The sequence below is a fragment of the Chionomys nivalis genome, chromosome 25 (assembly GCF_950005125.1).
Source record: "Chionomys nivalis chromosome 25, mChiNiv1.1, whole genome shotgun sequence".
Taxonomy (NCBI): Eukaryota; Metazoa; Chordata; class Mammalia; order Rodentia; family Cricetidae; genus Chionomys; species Chionomys nivalis.
Window position 1 is genome coordinate 18,305,128 of NC_080110.1, and position 21,209 is coordinate 18,326,336.

Sequence of the window (21,209 nt, forward strand, 5' to 3'; positions counted from 1 at the left end):
TAATTAAGTTATGAAAAAAATTTGAGCATGCGTATTGACCATTATAATGGCTTGCAGTTTTAAATACTGATGTTCATTTATATAACCACTGACATGGGTAGACTTTTGAAGCTTAACTACAACCAATAGTAATTTTGGCATGAGCCTCCACTGTTTCTACAGTAGGGCAAATGCAACCCAAAGAACATCAAATATGTATATGTAAGGCCTTGTTTACCATTGACATTTTCATGGTCAACTATCACAGAACCAAACTATTCTTAAACTTCTAGTGTAAGAAGGTTTTCTCACAGTTTTTTCTTTGATAAAATCAAGAGTTGCCACAGTGAAACCCAGAAATACCTTAGTTTTTAATTTGGAAGTTCACTCCTTCCATTAGCTTCTTCCTTGGGCAATATGATTGTAAAATTATAAAGGAGATGATAAAATTACCATCTCCTTTAAATATATTTTGAAGGAAAGGTTTCACTAGGCATTTTCCTTCCATTTTAAAGAATACTGAAGTAATAGATTAATTTAGAAATAAATTTTTGATGAATACTAATATTACAATTGGAGGTTAATAATTTACCATGTACCTGTGTAAAAAGCAATACATGTAAGGCAAAACATCCCGACAGCTATAGTGCAATCCAATGAGAAGAGAATTGTTAGCGATAGCGACAACTACCAACTACAACTGTGTACTTCTTTCGGCAAAAATTTAAACAATTATTGTTTTGCATGATATAGCAAGTAGATCTGCCTAAACATACATAATCCAACAAGAAACATGATTGTTAAAATATTATGATATTCTGTCAGTGCAATGATCAAGACAGAGGCAGAAGCTGAAAATTTTGTGATACACATGTTTTTTCCTGTGATTAATACTGAAGCAAATCAGATAAAGTTATCAAGTTCTTAACCATGGGACGATTACATATTTGCATTTCCTTTTCTTTCCTATTAAAGTTTGGTAAACAAAGCTAACAAAACATTAACTGAAATTTTTGTCTAAAACAGAGTAACAAAGTGAATAAACAATTCAACATTATTATGGTATTCATTATTGATAGTGGCAGCAAAAAATTTTCATACATAGTTTTAATTAAGACTGTATTTTAAAAAATTTTTATTTTCAAATAAGATTGTTTTAGAATCATTAATTTATGGTTAACATATCCTTATTTGTCAAAACTGTAAATTTATGGAGAGCTAATTCTTTATTCATATTTCTGGATAGACTTCACGACTTATTTCTTTAAGTGCTTAACATGTGGTAAAAGCAATCAGTAGCTAAGACTTTTGGGCTAACAGAAATAACTAAGAAGATATTTTAACCTACAGCTTGTACTCAGGGAATATTGATTCAATAGCATCATTAATTTAGAAACATTTTGATGAATCAGCACTTCAGTGAAAAGGTGCTACCTTAACCTCTCCTCTCAGTGATATTCTAAGAGTGTCCTAATCAGCACTTTATACAGGAAAATCAAGGATTGTACTAAATGTCTTCAGGCTGTTCTCCTCAACCTGGGACACCTGACCCCCTTATAAAGATCCACAGTCTACAGACCTCCACATCAATTTCAGAATTTAATTCTGTGTTGCTCTTATAATTTGAAATTTGTCTAAATCACTGAAGCACAGCAATCAATCTGGCAGAGCTAAATAGAGATTCTGTGCAGAAGATTTTTAAGGCTAAATGTTACTCTATTTTGTGACACTCACACACTAAATATTTGAATGTAACACTGTGCTTCAGCAGTTGAATACACTCAGTCACCTGATTATACCCAATACCAAAACAGAATTTAAAGATGAATGTTTGAGACCTCTAAAATTCATATTTTGCCTGAAAGTTAAAAAACATTACTTGCTCTATTTCTTAGGTAATTAACAAGGCAATTATTCAGCATTAAAATTTTATATAGTTTATATATTTACTTATAGTCCTATTTAAACTTTATTATTTAAGAAAAATGTTGTATGATAAAATACACAGCAATTAAATAACAAAATTAGTTTTTCAGGGATATAACTATAGTATTAAAATGAAAATTTATTGAGAAATTTTTGTAACATTCATGTAGAAAATATGTTAATTTATAAAAAAATCAAAAACTTGTGATTGTGTCTTAAATCTATAGTTTATTGACTTAGGTAAATTAAACCACCAAGGTCATTAAGTAAATATTGACGCATTGTAGTTTGCCTTTGGTAAATGTAATAGAAAGTTTATATAATTGTATAAAAATAAAATGACTTGGGATTTTTTTTTTTCATTTTGATTTGGCTTGGTTTTTGTTTTATTTTGACCCAGGCTTTCCTAAGTAGACTGAGCTGCCCTTTATCCTGTTATATATCTCAGTCTTTCCTTCACCTTAGTCTTCCTCTTCAGTCTCCTAAATGTTGGAGATTGACTGGCATATGCCATTACTCACGGTTTCAGTTTTAGAAGTTAGAAAGCAAGGGTCAAGGAAACAGTTCTGCGAAGTTCAACGATATAAGAAAACAATTTGAAGTCAGCCCTGCTTTCAAACTAAAAAGTACTTAATTCTACAAATCGCAGTGTCTGTCCCCGGGATATATGGATACACGGTGGGTGTTTCCAAATCATTAACACTTTGCAGTCACTTAAAATTTCAAATCGATTTTCAGTTTTCAAGAACTCCTTGCTTTTAAACTAATCATTTTGAAGTTAGACACCGAAAACCAGCAAAAAATTCACTTATTTTAAAGATGTATTTTGCCTATTTTGCTTGTTTTAACACCAATAATTTTGCAGTGCTATCATGGTTATGCTTTTTGAACTTTGTATCTACTTGCTATGAATCAGAAGTTGGAGAAAGGCCAGTCAATTTCCAACCCCATTGGAAGATTATCAGTTCATCTACAAAAGAATTTACTATAAGGACATCCCCTTGATACAACGATGCCTCTGAGGTGACAATCTTTTCATGTTGTTCATACCAGATTTAAGAGTCTGTGATCTTAGGGCTACAATTGCTTGAAGAATGTGACCATTTGTCTCTTCTGTTAAAGATGGCTTCACCACAGGTTCCTATATTTTGGATGTACAATTCGGCACGTATTTTGATTTTTTTTTCTTCTAGGTAAGGGAGCGACTGAGGGTTTCTTTAGAAAGAATCTCTGCCTTGGAAGAGGAACTAGCTTCAGCTAATCAGGAGGTAACACACCAAACTTCCCTCTTCGGAGGTGCACTATTGCTAACATGCTGGCCCTTGTGTTATACGTTTGCTTTCATTAATTCTGTCACGAAATCAGTCACATTCTGTCCATGTTGCTGAATGACACCCATTGAAATGAGTTGCCAGGGGCCTGGTTTCTGGTTTCTGGCTGTTCAGACCTGTCACCAGGAGACCACAGAAAAACCGCCAATGTCAAGGGACATGGCTATTTAGAAAACCAGTCCTAAATATAAGTAAAACACAACCCTTAAACTGGAATTTGTGTCTAGTTCCTCTTAAACTTTGAAATGCTAGAAATGAAGTAAATATCCCAGATAGACACATGCATCCCTTTCCACTCAGACTCTACCTGTAGTTTTCATGCTTAAAGGCATCACTAGAGTAGCATTGCTGTGAAGATTCAAAGACATCATTTAAAATCATGGCTTAAGATTTAAAGAGTTAAGACCCCAACAGACCCAGACCTGTTCAGCCCTTGTACATGTTGCCAGAGCCCCTGTGAGTTCCCTATGTGCTTCAGCTGTGCTGTTTAGAAGGCCTTGTTGCCCTGGAGTTCTCCTAGAAGCTATTGCCAATTGATAACTGCTTGCAAAAGAAAACAGTTTTCTCTAATGCAATCTTACTGAGTATGCAAACAACTCTTAAAGACCCATGCCCAAGCCCAACACAAGATGAGCTAAATGACATTTTGGGAGAATTTTTTTTTGTCTCATAACGTTCTTGATGGGCATTTTTTTCTTTTACTTTTCTTACCCTACAAGCCTTTTGCTTACGTACTACGGTTTGCCATTTTGTGTCTTTATGAGATTCCTATGTGTGTGTCTGTTAGTCTTTATGTATTTCTTGTGTTTTCTCCTGCCCCTTTGCTTTTTTGTACATTTGTTTTGTTCTTTTTGTATATTTTATCTTATTTCCTTTTTAGATGCTTTTTTTGTTGTTTGTTCGTTTGTTTGTTTGTTGAAGAGAAAGTCAAAAAGAATGAAAATTTAAGTTTGTGGGGAGTATTTGGAAGGAGTTGGGGAGGGACAACCACAATAGAGTGTGTTTTATGAAAAAAATCTACTTTCAATAACAAAAGGGATAAAAGAAGATTTAAAATGTTTTTTCTTTACAAGTATTCAATTATTATTTTTTGTGTTAGAAAACTGAATAATTAGAATATAGACACGCAAATACAAATTTGGATCTTTATTAGAAAATCAAACAGTGCTGTCTATATCTAAATTTATGTTTATTTGCAAGTGCACTTGTTGAAGTTGATTCTCATAATTTTTTAATTAGAAGTGAATATAACAAAATAGAGAAGCATATCTTCCTGAAGTTTCATTAATTTAAAATGTGAAAGGATACTCTTAATACTAAGTATTAAGAATTTCTCACAAAATGATGTGTTCAAACACATTTAACAAAATTCTTTATTGATTGATGTTTTCTAGTATTAATAGAATGTTTCCACACATTTTAAAAAAACAGAATAAATTCTGTTTACTACACTTAATATTGCTTCTTTAAATTAACTTAATTTAAACAAAGCCATTTGTTTATGCTTTTGCTGTCTCCAGGTTTAATAATTAAAGCCTTGAAAATAATGGACTTAACCAGGCGGTGGTGGCGCATGCCTTTAATCCCAGCACTCGGGAGGCAGAGGCAGGCGGATCTCTGTGAGTTCGAGGCCAGCCTGGTCTACAAGAGCTAGTGCCAGGACAGGAACCAAAAGCTACGGAGAAACCCTGTTTCGAAAAATCCAAAAAAAAAAAAAAAAAAATGGACTTACGGACTTTAGCTAGACAAACGTCAGCATGCAGGAAGTTCTTGCCATACAAGTATAGTGCGAAATATCTTGGTTTCTTAGCTGTTGCTGTGATAACCTTCCCAGACCAAAGCAGTTTGAAGGAAAAGAGGGTTATTTTATTTCACAATTCCAGGTTAGTGTTCATCCCTGTGGAGAGTCCAACCAGCACAAGAGTCTAGTCACCTTACACCTGCAGTCAAGAGCAGAACTCAACAAGTAGATGAATTTGTCAGGTCACATTCTCCACTCTTACACAGTTCAAGATTCCCTTCAGAGGGACCATTCTCTGACAACACATTTTAGTGGTAGAGAGTTGGCATAGTGATGGGACATCACTTTTATTTCCTGAGTTTCAGATGGCAATAGTAACTGTGTCAAGAAATATGGGATTTACTCAATTCCCGAGATTAGAAATGAGAAGTCAGAGAGAGTTCAGATTGTGATATATATCTTGACATATTACACCTAAATGTACTTAGCAGTATATACAAACAAATAGTTCCTCTATATCATCTTATATGACTCAGCCAGCCCTATTTTCTCTGTGTCTCTTGTTTGATAGCTCTCATTTGCTTTCATCTTGTCTTCTTTTCCTCAAATGAATTAGTCTTGTTGACTTAGAGGGTCTTGATTTCTTAGTGTCCTCTATTCCCTCTGGTTCTTGCCTTTTCTGACTCCTCTTTGACAGGAGTCCCTGAATACTTAGGGGAGAGGTTTTTATAGACATTCCATTTAGGGTTGGCTGTTCCAAGGTCTCTCACTCTCTCTAGTTATTACCTGGCTGTGGGTCTCTGTATTTTCCCATCTGTTGCAGGAGGAAGCTTCTCTGACGATGACTGAAATAAACACTAATGTATAAGTATAAACCAGAATGTTCTGAGGCATAATTTTATTGTTACTTTTTTTTTTAACAGTAGAATTTGGTTTTACCCTAGATCTCTGGGCAATCCAGTCAACGGTTCTTGCTAACTTAGTCAATATCTGTTATGGGGCCGGGCGGTGGTGGCGCACGCCTTTAATCCCAGCACTCGGGAGGCAGAGGCAGGCGGATCTCTTTGAGTTCGAGGCCAGCCTGGTCTACAAGAGCTAGTGCCAGGACAGGCTCCAAAGCTACAGAGAAACCTTGTCTCGAAAAACAAAACAACAACAACAAAAACAAACAAACAAACAAACAAATATCTGTTATGGGTTCCATATCACCTTAAGTCAAAACAGATATTGGTTGGTTACTCACACAAGCTGTGTGTCATGGCTGCCCTAACATCTTGCAGTCAGCACACCATTGTAGATCACAGGTTTTGCATCTGGCTGGCTCTTTACATTTCTCTTTTTTTATGCACAGTACCTTCCTGTACCAAAGAGGAAGAACATAGGTGTGAAGGCTTTATATATGCACTATCTGGAATTCTCTGTGTTCACTTAGTTGTAGACCTGTTGTGTTCAGCAATGGGGTCTTGCCAGCAGTTTGTGGATAGTCTTAGAAATAGCCTTGACTTTTAGGAGGTTCCTAATAGGCCTGTTTGGCCAACAACTCAATTAGATATAACCACTTCCCAGTACAGGAAACTTCATTTGGTGACAAGAGATGACCAGCTGGGACTCTCTCTCCCTCATTATTTGGCAATGTCCTTCATACATAATTTTCATATTTATATATTTTAGGAAGCTCTATTCTATTTGGTTTTTATAGTACCCTTCAATTTTCTTTAATAGTAGCAGTCACTTCCTGTATTCCCCTCCCCCATCCCTCCCTCCACTATCACTTTGCTACTGTCCTTCCGTTTTCACATCTCCCTTCACCCATAGCTATCTGTTCTAATTTCCCTTCCTATCTGTACCCTTTAGTCCTGTACTCTGTACCTAAACTCAGTGTTTCTACAGATTGACTGTACTTGGTCATCACTGACTTAACAGTTAATGTCCACACATAAGTAAATACATATAATATTTGTCGTTCTGCAACTGGGATATCTCAGTCAGGATGATTTTTTTTCTAGTCCCAGCCATTTACATGTGAAATACATGATTTTGTTTTTAACAGCAGTGTAATATTCCCTAGCATAAGTGTCTAATTTCTTTATCTGTTCTTCTTTTGAGAGAAATATAGGCTGTTTCCAATTTCTGAATAGAATAAATACAGCAGCGATGAACATAGTTAAGCAAATGTTTCTTGGTAGGAACAAGCATCTTTTGGATATACACACAAAAGTGATATAGCTGGATATTGGGATGGATCTCATTCTGTCTTCTTCAGGAACCACCACATTGTTTTCCACAGAGTCTATACAACTTTGCACTCCTACTAGCAATGAAGGAGTAGTGCCCTTACTCTATGTCCTTGACAGCATTAGTTATCACTTGTTTTATTGATATTAGCCATTTTGACAGGTATAAAATGGAATCTCATAGCAGTTTTGATTTCCATTTCCCAAATGGATTAGGACATTGAATATTTCGTGTTTCTCAGCCATTTGAGTTTCCTCTTTTGAGAATTCTGTCTAGATCTGTAAACAGATCTAATTTATATTTAAAACAATTTAATTCGTATTTTAAATTTATAATTTATATTCTATATAATTTATAACTTATGTTACTTATTTTCTTGATCTAGATTTTAAATTATTCATGTATTTTAAATATTAGCCCTTTATCAGATGTATAGTTTTTAAAAATCATTTCCTCTTATGTAGGCTGCAAATTTGTCTGGAAGAAGTGTTCTTTGTTGTGCAGAAACTTCTCAGTTTCATGAGGTCTCTCTTTTTATTTGTTGATCTTGTGCCTGAGCTAATGGTGTTTTGCTCAGAAATTCTTTTCCTATTCTAATGATTTCAAGATTATTCGTCATTTTCTCTTCTACCAAGTCCAGTGCATCTGGTATTAAGTTGTCTTTGATCCATTTGGACTTGAGTTTTGTGTACGGATCTAATTGCATTCTTTTTTATGTTTTTATTTATTGATTTTCATTGAGTTCTACATTATTCTCTGCTCCCTTCCCTGCCTCTCCCCTCCCCTTCAACCCTCTCCCAAGGTCCCCATGCTCCATGTTACTCAGAAGATCCTGGGGTTTTTTTTTGTTTGTTTGTTTGTTTGTTTTGTTTTCTACTTCATTGTAGATTAGATCTATGTATGTCTCTTTTATGGTCCTTATTGTAGTTTCGGTTCTCTGGAATTAGGACGCGTTCTGCCGACATTAAGAGACCATGGAGCCCAGACTAATTATATTCTTCTATGTGCAGCCATCTGACTTGACCAGCACCATTTATTGAGAAGGATGTCCTTTTTCCAGTGTGTGTTTCTGACTTCTTTATGAATATTGTCAATTTGTGTTTGAATTTGTTTTTTTTTTGAGAAAAATCGATAAGATTAATGAAAGTCTATCCAATTTAACAAAAGGCAGAGAGAATAACTAAATTAACAAAACTAGAAACAAAAAGGAAAACTTAACAACAGACACCAAGAAAATCCAGAGAATCATAAGAATATGCTGTAAAAACCTATACTCGACCAAACTGGAAAATCTAAGTTAATATTTGTAATCAATTTAAATAGAAGCAGACATTAAAAGTGCCCCTGCCAAAATTAGCCCAGGACCTGATGGTTTTAGCACAGAATTTTACCAGATTTTCAAATAAGTATTAATGCCACCATTCATCAAATTATTTCATAATATAAAAACAGAAGGGACATTGTCCAATTCGTTTTATGAAGTCACAGTTACCCTGATATGAAAGCAGCATCAAGACTCGACAAAGAAAGGTAAATATAAACCAATTTTCCTTATGAACAAAGACACAAAAAATTAAATGTTTTTTCCTCCTGAAAATTAATGTCTTGAAACTTAACTCCCAGTAATGTTTCATCGAGGTGGGGCATAAGATTAGTGTACTTATAAATGAGATCTCTGAATTACTTTGCCCTTTCAGGAAAAAAAAAAAAAAACTCAAAAAACTCAATAAGATACTTGCAAATCAAATCCAGGGACACATTAAAAACATCTACCATGGCCAAGAATACTTCAACCCAGGGATGCAGGTATGGTTCAATATACAGAAACCAATCAATGTTCAAATTGAAAGTCAAAAAACACATGATCTTTAAATTAGTTGTAGAAAGGGCCTTTGAGAACATCCAATACTCTTCATCATAAAAATGCTGCAGAGACTAGGGATACAATACATGTACCTAAACGTAATAAGAGCAATTTACAGCAATCTTATAGCCAACATCAAATTAAATGGAGAGAAATGCAAATCAATTCCACTAAAATCAGGAACAATACAAGGTTGCCAACTCTCTATATAAATTCATATTGTTATATTCATATCCTATATCTTACTTATGATTATCTATCTCCCAGAATCCTCCCACTAATCTGACAAACCCTCTGAAACCACACTTTTCCATGGAAGCTCACCTCACTAAAGAAGCCATTTAGGATTCCCAGCCAACAACCAGTCATTGATCCCTAGTTTAAATTTCTAAGGCTCACTGGTTCAGCATGTGTTTTAACCATTTAAGAAGCATGAGAGCTAGCATTATAACTGTCTGAGCTAGGTCACTGTTTCCCAGACAAGAAAACTACACCTTCTCCATTAATATTTATTTCACTCACTATAGTCACAAAGAACCCTGTGATGATATGTTTGTCAATTCTTTATCTTCACCCTACAGAAAATAGTTGAGCAAACCTGTGCAGAAAGACTGAGATTTAACTTCAAAATCTTTTATTGTGATATTTTATCATTATATAATATGATTTATATACAGTGCTAAGTTACGAAAACCATTTCAATAAGAACAAAATCTATGATTAGGGAAACACAAGCAAGTTTAGAAAAACAGATGATCCTGTATTGGGAACAGTCGGTATGGGAGAGGATGCAGAAGATGGGGGTGGCAAGGTTGAGAGAAATCAGATTCTGCAGAAGTCTTGAAATAATACTAAAAGCACATCTTGTATGTATCCAATTTTTAATTGCAAAACTCTTTATGGTATGCACTTTGTACACTTTTCTGTTAAAATAGGAGACCAGGTAAAGTAAGACTAGAGAGTTCATATAATGTGATACAGTCACCTAAATACTGTGTCCTATTTATTATTGTAACCACCATCTTTCCATTCAAACAAAGGACAATTGTATGTTTTTCAAAGATTGTATTAAATACTGGACATGACTAAAACAAGGAATTAGTACTTCAATCGATTCAATTAAGACTATAATCTAGTGTTGGAGATAGATTCCTTACAGTGCAGTTATAATGATGAAGCATTTAATGTAGTGAAAATATATTCAGGGAAACAAAGTTCTGGAGATATGTGCTGGGGGTATCAATGGCAATATATGTAGCTGAGATAGCCTTTAAAATTGAAAATGGGATGTCAATTATAATATACTATGAGAAATATAATGAAAATAAAATATGACAAATATGAAAGTTAAAGTATGTTCGGAATGTGGCAATATTTAAAAAAAAAAGAAAAAGAAACTACTTTTACAAGTAGAAGTGGGGAAGGACAGTGATTGTCACAAACGTCTTCCTAGGAAGATATTTATGTCGCTCCTCATTAGAGTTACCAAGTGAAAGATGAGCTGGAATCAGGCAGAGGCATAAATGGGAATCAGGATACAGAGAAAGTACCAGCTGAGTTGGGAATTTCTAGAGTCCAGGAGTTAGCCCTGTAGATAATAAAAAGCCTAATAGAATTTTCATAAAGAGAAGGAACATGTGTTAAGCCTTTAAGCCAACTGAAACGTAAAGGAAAAAAAATACATGTGATGAATCGGTAATATGTTACATTTTTGATTAAAAATAATTGTTATAATTTCCTGAAATAATCACAGGCCAATGACAGATTACAAGAAACTGAATAGAACACCTGCATTATTGAACCATTCATTTCTGGAAGAGATAACTGTAAAAGACAAAATATTATAAATACATATGCACAAAATGGAAATTTGTTGAATTATAAAACCTCTCTATATAGGGGAATTGTGTTCTTAGTTAACACTGAATGTGTTCTCTAGGTTGTCATCTTTAAAACTTGCCTGTAGATTACGTGGATCAAATAAGTGCAATAAAGTCTTTCTGGTATGGTAATTTCTGTTGTAGCTTAAAATCAGGAAGCCACACAAAACTTACAATACAAGGCAAGTACAAAGAAAAATAGATTACATCCTTAAAAATGTGTTTGCCATTAATGGAAACCCATATACTCATTAATTATTTGATTGAGCCAGACAAAATGGATCATTCAGAAGTACCTGTAAAACTTGCACTGACAGGTTAATTTGCAGGGAATACAGAAACAGGCATATTGATTTTAAAAAGCTTTCCACATGACTGCATTAAACATAAAAATACTTAGCCTGTTTAGCTGCAAACTGACTGTGTTTTTAATGTACATTTTACCCTCTACATGCCCATTCTAGTCACTTAATTACCAACTTTCAAGTAAATTTTTCTTAAGAAAATAAACATTCTGTTAGCCTTTTCTGCAGTCTTATTTGACTTATATTTCCCTAAAGAGAAGGGAAAGAACTTGTGAATTAACTTCCATCATCATTCAGAAGCCACCCTGAATCCAAAGGGAGAGAGGAGTGAAAGGGATCAAATTCATTTTCAGGTGAGAAGCATTCAGTCTATTCACTAGATAGAGCCATTGCTTTACGTCCATCATTTGATAAAATCGATCCCGTGAGCTGGATTAAAACCCAGTACTCTAAGGAATGCCTAGATAAGTATTTTCAAAAAGTGTAAAGGTGAATGATTGCTAGCACAGGCAGTAACACAACTTAGAACTTAAGGGAGAACCTGGAACAAGTCAGAGAGCTCTAAAAAAAAATCAAACAGAACCAGATGTTGGTAGCACATCCCTTTAAGCACAGCACTTGGTGGCAGAGGCATGCAAATCTCTGCAAGTTTGAGACCAGCCTCAAGAGCAGGCTCCAGGTTGCCTAGAGAAAATCTGTTTCAACTTCACCAACCCCCACCAAAAAAACAAAAAACAAAAAACAAAAAAAAAACAAAAACAAACAAACAAAAAAAAACAGAAATCAAACAGAGACAGGAGAAGGAAGAGAAGAGGAAGTAAGTGCTGTAAGTGATAATGGAGGATTGGGTTATACTTTGTCTATACATCAAACATTTCATCATAGCAGGGAGGACTGTCTACTGCGTGATTATTGTGACATGGTTACTACCAATCACGGTATATACTTGAAAAGACTGCTTCCAATAGTGATAACCAAAAAGAGAACAGCTGGGAATAGAACTTATGAATCAATAAAAAGTTTATATAAATTAATTACAAGTTTTTATGAATCAATTATAAGTTTATAAAGTGGAGATTTGGAAAATTCATTGTTGTTTAAAATAATTTTTGTAAAAGAGGAATCAAGACCAAAGTTGAAGTATTGAGAAATATGTTTTCAGAGTTGAAAGAAAATGTTTCTGATCAATGGCAGAGGGAAGAAAAACAGAACAAAAGAGGGGGCAGTACTGGTAGAAAAGTCAGTGGAATAGAACCTTTAGCCGGGCGGTGGTGGCACACGCCTTTAATCCCAGCACTCTGTGAGTTCGAGGCCAGCCTGGTCTACAAGAGCTAGTTCCAGGACAGGCTCCAAAACTACAGAGAAACCCTGTGTCAAAAAAAATCATAACTTTAAAATCTTATAAACTTATTACATTCACACGTGTTTGAAATTTAAATTGTTTAAATGAAACTTAAGTAGCAGAAAATGACCCAGAAAATTGTGGGTAAAGAAGAAAAACTGTTAAATTTTGATGAATACTTACTTAGGTTTCCTAAGGTGTTTTTCATTCCAAACTCTCTTATCTGCAAAATTTAAGTAATGTTAAACCCATTTTCTCTCTAAACTAAAATTTCCATACCTGTAAGGGAAGTCTCTGAGTCTAGGAAAGCCACAGAAAAGCTCAACGACTGGGCATTTCAATAAAACCACTTCCCCTGGCCGACCTTTTTCAAACCTCACTTTGGATCTTTTAATTCTAATTACTTTTGATTTCTGTGTGATAAAACTTTATTGAATTCTGTATGTCTACCATCTCTCAGCGGAAATGATTATTCTCATAAAGGCTTTCAAATTTTCTTCATGTTTTGCTAAACCTTTTCTGGTTGATTAGCTTATTCATCATTTAAAAATCACGTTGGTAAATCCCTTACAAACTCTAAGTTAATATTCTAGCAGGAAGTGAAATACTATTGAATTATCTGCATATATGTAAATGTGACAAGATACACTGTTTATTTAGTGAACACAGAGTTTGTATGTGACAATAACACCCAGTCACACTAAAAATTAACTGCTTAAAGACAATGCAAAACTTAGAGGCTAAAGTTATTGTTGCCTTGCAAACATATCAGGAATGTGGTTTTCCTGTTGGAATTGCCTCTTTTTGTTTAAAAAAATATATATATTAACTTGTCTATTTCAAAGAAATTTTGAATAGTGATTGAATATAGCATTGTTTTTCTTATTGGCCAACGTAAAACTGCAGCTTTGTTAAGCCAATAGTTGAAAGTTCTATAACATTTTACTATGCTTCTAGGTTATTATTTGTGATGATACTATATTATAAAGATCAATGTAAAAATTGTAAAGTTATTATCATTGATAGAAAATCCTTTCCTTTGCTGCTGATAATTATACATGTCAGTAAAGTAATCTTTCCCAAATAAAATCATACATGTTTAGCTTCTGACACTATGTGTTAAAATTCAACATAGAAAAGAGAATGGAAAACTGATAATGTCACTCCTGATAATTTACTGAAATCTTTTGTTCTGTTTTCTCATACCTTATAAAAGAAATATTAATAAATACAGGGTATACCTAATAATGCATCATAATTCTTGGATAAGATAATATATATGATGAATAAATTATTGTACTAAAGTTGCATTGCTATTATTGATCTCAATGGCCAATATTAGATATTAAACAAAGACAATAGAAATGTTTCCTATTCACCTTTATTTTAGCACTAATATAAAATAACACTGATTAAAAAATATTCAAGATTAAATGACTTTTTATTAGATAAAAAGGTATCTTCTAATTAGAATGATTCTATGGAATTATATATGCTTTAGGGATGATCTTGAAATTCAATTATTCATGAATTTTTAAAAATAACTATTGGGGAAGATTACTGTATGCTGAGACCTGAGCTACAAAGTCGACATTTTCCTAAGTACATACATTTTTAATCAACACATTTAGTCTACAAGAAAAACCAAGTAATTACTGGCATTTTGAAAAGTAGGACAATTAGCTTTCAGAAACAATGTAAAATGTTCAGAGTAACATCAGTGATCAATAGTGACTGAAAGTTAAAGTGCCTAAATAAAGTGACAACGGCCACTCATACATACAAAATTGGCATGACTTTATAAATTATCACTAATTTTTAAATTAATTTTTATAATTATACCCTAAGTTCTTTAAGTCCACTGCAGTACCTTCCTACTTTTTTCTATGAATTATTTCAAAGTTCAGAACTTCTTTCTAATAAAAGCCATAAAGTTGTGTTAATTATATTAATAATTCAGATATTGAATGATGCAATTTAGCCTGTTTGTAAAAAGTGTCAAATATTGTATAATAAACAATAAATTATTTTTAAAACCCCATTAAGACATCCATATTATGAAGCAATTTGGAAAACTTTAATGAGTAAATTATGTATTTTTCACCATTATCACTTCTCTTTCCATAGAAATAAAAAGTGTATCGATTGCTTTACTTTTAGCTAATATTTAATTAGTGATTAAACTGTGAAAGTTCCTGGTAGCCAAAACTATCACAGTTCAATCAACATTTTAGATACTATTTCTGCAAGATTCGTTTCTGTTTCTGTGGTAAAAGAGATTGACCAAACTTGGCTTGGGGAGCAGAGGTTAATTTTAGCTCACAATTTGAGTTTGCAGTCCATCACTGCAGGAAATCAGGATGACAGAAATTTGAAATAGCTACCGTGTCATATCTGGGGGTCAAGAATAAAGGGAAACCAAAGCAGAACTGCCCGAAACTATTCAACTTACTTGGCTATACACCTACATCTCAGGACTCAGTTCATGAGATGACACCATCCGTGCTCATGGGGGACTTTCCCAACCCAATTAACTCAATTAGTAGAATCTCCTGTGATATGCCCAGAGTCTAATCTAATCAAGACAACCTCTCCTTGAGATTCTCTTTATATTTGATTCAACATTGTATCAAATTGACAATTTTAAGTAATCATCACAGCCCTCGATTTGTGGTAGAAGTATGTTCCAATGAACTCATAACAAATTAATAATACTAAAATCCAAAAACATTTATCTATTATGTAGAGAATATTACAAGAGACTATTACAAAGTTTCCATTCTCAGATTACCAATATGTCATTTATACTAAACATATAATCATTATGATCAAAATGTCAAGAATACTGTTAAGTCCTAGTAAGTCAGAAACCATTTGACTTATTGTTTGTTTGTTTTATTTGTTAAGGTTTGTTTTATTTTGTAAGGTTTTATAGATAACTAGATCAAGCGACCATAAACATTTTCTGGTACTAACCAATGTTTTAGGTACCATGTTCTAGCACAGTCTAGCACAATTATTCCACCTGTGTAATGAAAGCAACTGTGAACATGCTCACTAAAAAGTTGTAGTCCTTTTCCAAAAGTAGCTCATTTGAAATAATTGATTATCATTTTTATGTCAGAAAATATTATCAACATTTTATCTTTTAACTATTCAAAAATAAAAGGTCATTTTTTTAGCTTGTTCACAATGTCAAAATAGAAATATAGTGTAGAAATACACAAAATGTGAAAAAGAAAGATGAATAGTTAGGGCTAGTCAAGACTTCATATGAGTATATTAGAAGAAAGTGATTAATATAATCGGGCATCATGTGCAATATGTCTGATTTGATGTTTTTGTGAGTATATGCTACCTTGAAAAGAGAAGGCTAAACAGAGAGAAAGTCACAAATACAAGCCAAAGAAGAAGGTAGTCCCCACTCAGAGTCACAGGCTTCCCTCCCACTATGATTCTCTCATTTCCTTATTTCTCTGGCCTTAGTTACCCCAGACATAATAATAGAAATCACCTTATAAGGCTGTAATGTTGAAATGATTCTCAGAAAGAAAGAACCTTTCAATAAATATCACTGTTGATAATTATATTGGTAATGTCACTGTTATCCCGGATAATATTTTTTAATATTGTTTAGGCTGTTTCCAAAAATAATGAACAAAAGAATCTTTGCCAAAATGGGATTGTCTAACTGGCAATTTCTTGGGAACAGGAAAGGGGTTTATTGCTCATTGTCTCTGAATTTTATTTTATAGTTTAACCATGAAATAAGGTCATTAACACCACCCTCTGCTCCCTTCCCCTAGTAACATTTTGTCACATAAATACATTTTTAAAATGACATGAAGGTAAAATTAAAATGCATTCAAATGAACATAGCACAAAATAATTATCACTGGAACCAAATTAAATGAATTACTTTTAAAAGGAATTGTTCAGAATAATGGGCCTAGCATGCTTTTGTTATTTCTAAGGAAGGGACTACATGAATAAATCCTTTTCATTTCCCTGAGTTGCTTCTTACTCGCAGCAAAGACTAATGGATGTTGTTTCTGCTCCCTGTGTTTTTTCTCAAGCAGTTTTCAAACCCACTAAATGATTTCTTTCCTTTAAGATACTTAGGTTCGCTGAATAGGATTGAAAAGAATAGTGCTGTCACTTCTGCCTTGATTGGGAAATAAAACCAAAGAATAACCCAAATGCCTTTTTACAGCATTTACCACATCTGGCTGAGGAGGTCATTCTGTAGGACGCTGAAAGGGAAAAGACGGTGATCAACAAACACTTCCTAGCAGAGGTTGTCATGAATGTGACATTTTATACAGTGACACTATTTGTTCATGGAACTGTAGTGCATTCAGTTATAAAATAGAAGGTTCATTCTAAACCGTTGAAGTTCCTTACAGTAAACCAGTCATAGTTGAATAAAGAGAAGACAGGATTAGGCTATTGTAGACTTAGTTCTTTTAAATTTAATAATCAATATTTGCTCCAAGTATTTTATGGTTCATAGCACACGAAAAGCAAACTATGAAAGAACTCTTGCTCATATCATTTAAAAATAAATATTTTCCGAGACTCTTAAAGCCAGGAATCTTATTCAAAGAATATGCCTCACGCTTGCGCAATGGTCACCCTTGAACTCTTTAGACTTTCTCGTGTCTCTAAGCATAACCTGCTCTCCACATTTTTTTTGCTTTGTTTTTTTAGTTTGCAGGAGAAATTTTCATGTATAATCAGTAGTCTTCTTGCCCTTAGCTAAAGGCAAAACCACTACAACAAAGTTTATTCTCTGTAGATTCAGAATATAAAAGGATCCATTGGTGTTCTCAAGGAGCGTAGCTGAGTAAAGATGCCATTTCTTTCTATTATATTTTCTAAGAAGTACTTTATAATAATAAAGGTATCTAATAAGTTCCATTTTTTTCAATTTCACTGGTAAACAACAAGTTCACTTTTTTAAAATAGGAATCTGTTGTATTCTTCATGAAGGTGATGAATTACTAGCCAAAGTGCCCTCTTGCAGAATGAAGAACAAAGCCCTATGTAATTACAGCTGCCCACCTTCTCAGTATTCAGCATTGAAGTCTCTACACAGTTCATCCATTCGTTTAACATTTGGTGTAGAACTTCCCTGCCACTTAGTACCTCAATGGATCATCTATCCCTCCTCATTTTTTACTTGCTTATTTATATTTTAAAGAAAGGCTTCTCTTGATAGAGTGCAACATAGATACTATTAAAAGGGTATCTCTAGCTGTATGTGATAGCATTTTCCTGCAACACCAGCATGGACAAGCAGGGGCAGGAAGATCATGACAAGTTTAAGTTTAGCCTGGTCTACATAGTGAGACCTTGTCACAAAACATCAAAAAGTAAAATAAAAACGTGTTCTTTCCTACCTCTGCTGCGTTTGGAAAACTACTTAGAGCTTTATTTTCTCTTTCACTCTCCAAAATAATCTTTGCCCTTAAATCCATTACCAATTTATTGGCTTTCTACCACTAATCTTCCATTTTAGGACGCTCTTAGTTCAGAGCTCACTATAAATTTTTCCTGTGCCTTAAAATCTCCTATTAATTATTCTAGCCCATTTTAATTATGTTTTGTTTTCTTTCATTAGATTTATTTACTTTTATTTTATGTGTATTATATAGGCATGTTTTGCCTGCCTCTGTGTCTGGTATCCACAAATGTCAGAAGAGGGTGTCAGATCCCACGATAGAGTTATCCGGAATTGTGAACCACCATGAGGGTGTCGGGAACTGACCCTAGGTCCTCTATAAGAGCAGTATGTGCTTTTTTTTTTTAACCACTGAGCCATTTCTCCAACTTCAGTTCCATTATGTTTAATATAGCCCTTTACAAACTACTGACAAAACCGCCAGTATTTAATTTTATTTATACTATAAATAAAGGGTAATTATTTCAATAGCAGAAAAATGGTAACTGGGTGTAAGAAAATATAATTAAAGTAATGATTAGGTGAGTAAAATAGTATGGTAGAAAATTTCATTTTAATGTGAAATTTTATACTTACATGTTAAAATCCCAGTTGTTCTTAAAATGAATTTTACTGAAATTGGTTCTCACATGTATCCACTGTAAAATAAGTGCGTAATTGATATTTTACTGATTATGAAATAATTCCACCTAAAATACTAAAAAAACAAATTTAGAATTTAATAACTCAGTGTTTGAACCATATTATTTTAAATGACTTTTTAGGCCTGGCAAGATGGTGTAGTGAGTAACTCCACTTCCCACCAGCCCAATGGCCTAAGTTTGATCCTGTCCCTGAGATCCACATGGTAGAAGGTGATATGAGTCCCACAAGCTGACCTCTGACTTCCACACTAGCAGGGTGCCAAGTGTGTGCACCCACAAATATAAACACACAAGATACATAGATACATTTTTAATTGTTAAAGGAAATTTATTTATTGTTAGTTTGTTTGTTTATTATGACTTTTAGATACTGGTCTTAGGAAAAGCAATTCTGTGTCTTTTCCTCTAAATGAAACCTGTTCAGTTGTAAATGTGGCAATAGGTAATCTCACATTCTTTGCAGGCAAGATATGTCCCATTCATTGATCCCCAGAAACAGTCAGATAATGTACTTCTGAAGGTGAGCACTAGATTTTATTTGTATAGAAAGTATAGCTCCTGGTCAGCCAAAGCCAAATGTGAGAGAAATTTTCAATAAGTATTTCTAGGAGAGGTAGGGTAAGTAATAAAACATCAAGGCAATCAAGAAGTGAGCCTGTTCTCAAATATAAATTGTCTGATTTCTCACTAAGATATATGGAATGTTCAAATAAGTATATCATTCAGAAAAAAAACCTTTTTTTGACTTGATGGGAAAGACATTCTCACAGTTAAACTTTATATTCTCATCTCAAGTCACTCACTGGAACAGCTGACTTTCACAATCCACCTACAATTCCTGAAATATGGGTGAAATAAGCTGGTATCAGTGAAATATAGGTGAAACTGATTAATTTCAATAGATTGCATGAAAGTGTTTACACAATCTTAATATGCCTCTGTGTTTTTTATGTCTCTTTTTCCCTCAAAACCGAAGATTTAAAGTGAAATGGTGACTGGTTAGGACTCTAAATTCTGTTTGAATATATCTCAATATTTAGGATTTTCCAAGTGTATATAACAACCCAGACCTAAACACTAATTGCTTCATTAAAACTCTCCTGCTAACTGTTTCTATCATATTTTGCTTTTGTTTATTGTGCTCTCAGTGTTATATAAACTTGGAATTCCGCTAGCATTAGAATATATATCTATGGAGAAGCTAATTATGTGTTGGTATGGTGATACATCTTAAGTCTCACTCCTAGAATTTGAAATAAAAATAGATGAAATGAATCACTGATAATCACATGGGTATACATCCTGAAAATTGCTGTGAAATCAGTAACGGAAAATATGAATTTAAACTCTTAGCGTGAAGGGTCTCTGTAGACTAAGCAGTGGGGTTTCGTGTGGATGGAGTTTGATTTAAAAAAAAAAAAGCAGTTTGGGAATTTTCAAGATAAGTTTAAGTGCTTAGAGGCCACCTAAAATTTATAAATTAAAATGCTGAATAATTTAAATAGCATGATTTTTTTTAACTATGAGAACTCCAGACATCTTCAAACTAGTTTTTAAAGATACATTCCAAATTGTTAGCCAAAAGTTAAAAGTATTGCTATTAGAACCTAGAACTGTTGTCCTGACTTAGGTAAGCATTGAGATTATATCAGGGGCCTTGAGTACAGCCTCAATAACCACTCAGGCTCAGAATTGATTGTCTATGGCAGGCAAGGATCTGAGGGTAAAAAAAAAAAATAACTCACATACATTACTTCTGCATGTTCTTTAATTTTTGTACAAGGGGAGAAAGTGAGGTGAAAGAGCACAGAGAAGAAGAAAAAGTGGAAGAATAAAGAGAAGAAAGAAGAAGAAAAGTAAGGGGAAGAAGTAGGAGAAGAAATAGCTAGAAGACGAGGAGGAGGGGAAGTAAGAAGGAGAGGAAGGGGTAGAAGAAGTAGCAAGGAGAAGAGGAGGAGGAATGAGCAGGAGGAGGAGGATGGAAAAGAAGAAGACGGGCTGATCTCCCGGTTTCTAGTTTTTTCAGACATAGTTGGAAAATTCCATAGGCATGAACAAGGATAATATACATGCCAAAATCGCAAAAAGGACAGGTAGAACCTGACAAAACAGTAATCCAAATCAGCTGGCAGGACTTAGAAAAGGCCAACATTCAAAGGGAATTACCTGACATTTCAAACCATTACATAAAGTTACTAAAGGTCCCCGAATCCTGGATTCACCAATTCTCCTCATCCAATCTCTTTTGTGAGAACCAGCTTTGAGGGCACCGAGATTTGTTTGTTGGTAAAGATGGGGCATGGTACCATCCTACTCTGGGCCTGTCTTCTGTAGACATTTCTATGTGATCTGTTAGCGGGTAATTTTGTGAGATTGACTTCATGTAAATTTGACTGTTAGAACAAAGAGTGGGTGTTATTGCTCTAAGGCTTCATGTTGTAGGGGTATGAAGGAAGGTCTTTCCACTTCCTGTGTAGAGATCACACTGCTGAGGTGTT

General features: G+C 34.0%; 1 protein-coding gene across 31 annotated transcripts in view; it reads left to right on the forward strand.

Moving 5' to 3' along the window:
• The window catches only part of Ppfia2 (PTPRF interacting protein alpha 2), a 330,645-nt gene that overhangs the window by 207,269 nt on the left and 102,167 nt on the right, over window positions 1-21,209 (forward strand). For 29 of the 31 annotated variants that reach the window (XM_057757739.1, XM_057757750.1, XM_057757738.1 and 26 more), the window contains one exon: window positions 3,099-3,173. The exons of the other annotated variants lie outside the window; for them this stretch is intronic. In XM_057757739.1, the coding sequence (XP_057613722.1) occupies window positions 3,099-3,173 (75 nt within the window). The remainder of the gene's footprint in view (window positions 1-3,098; window positions 3,174-21,209) is intronic. 31 annotated transcript variants of the gene reach the window in all.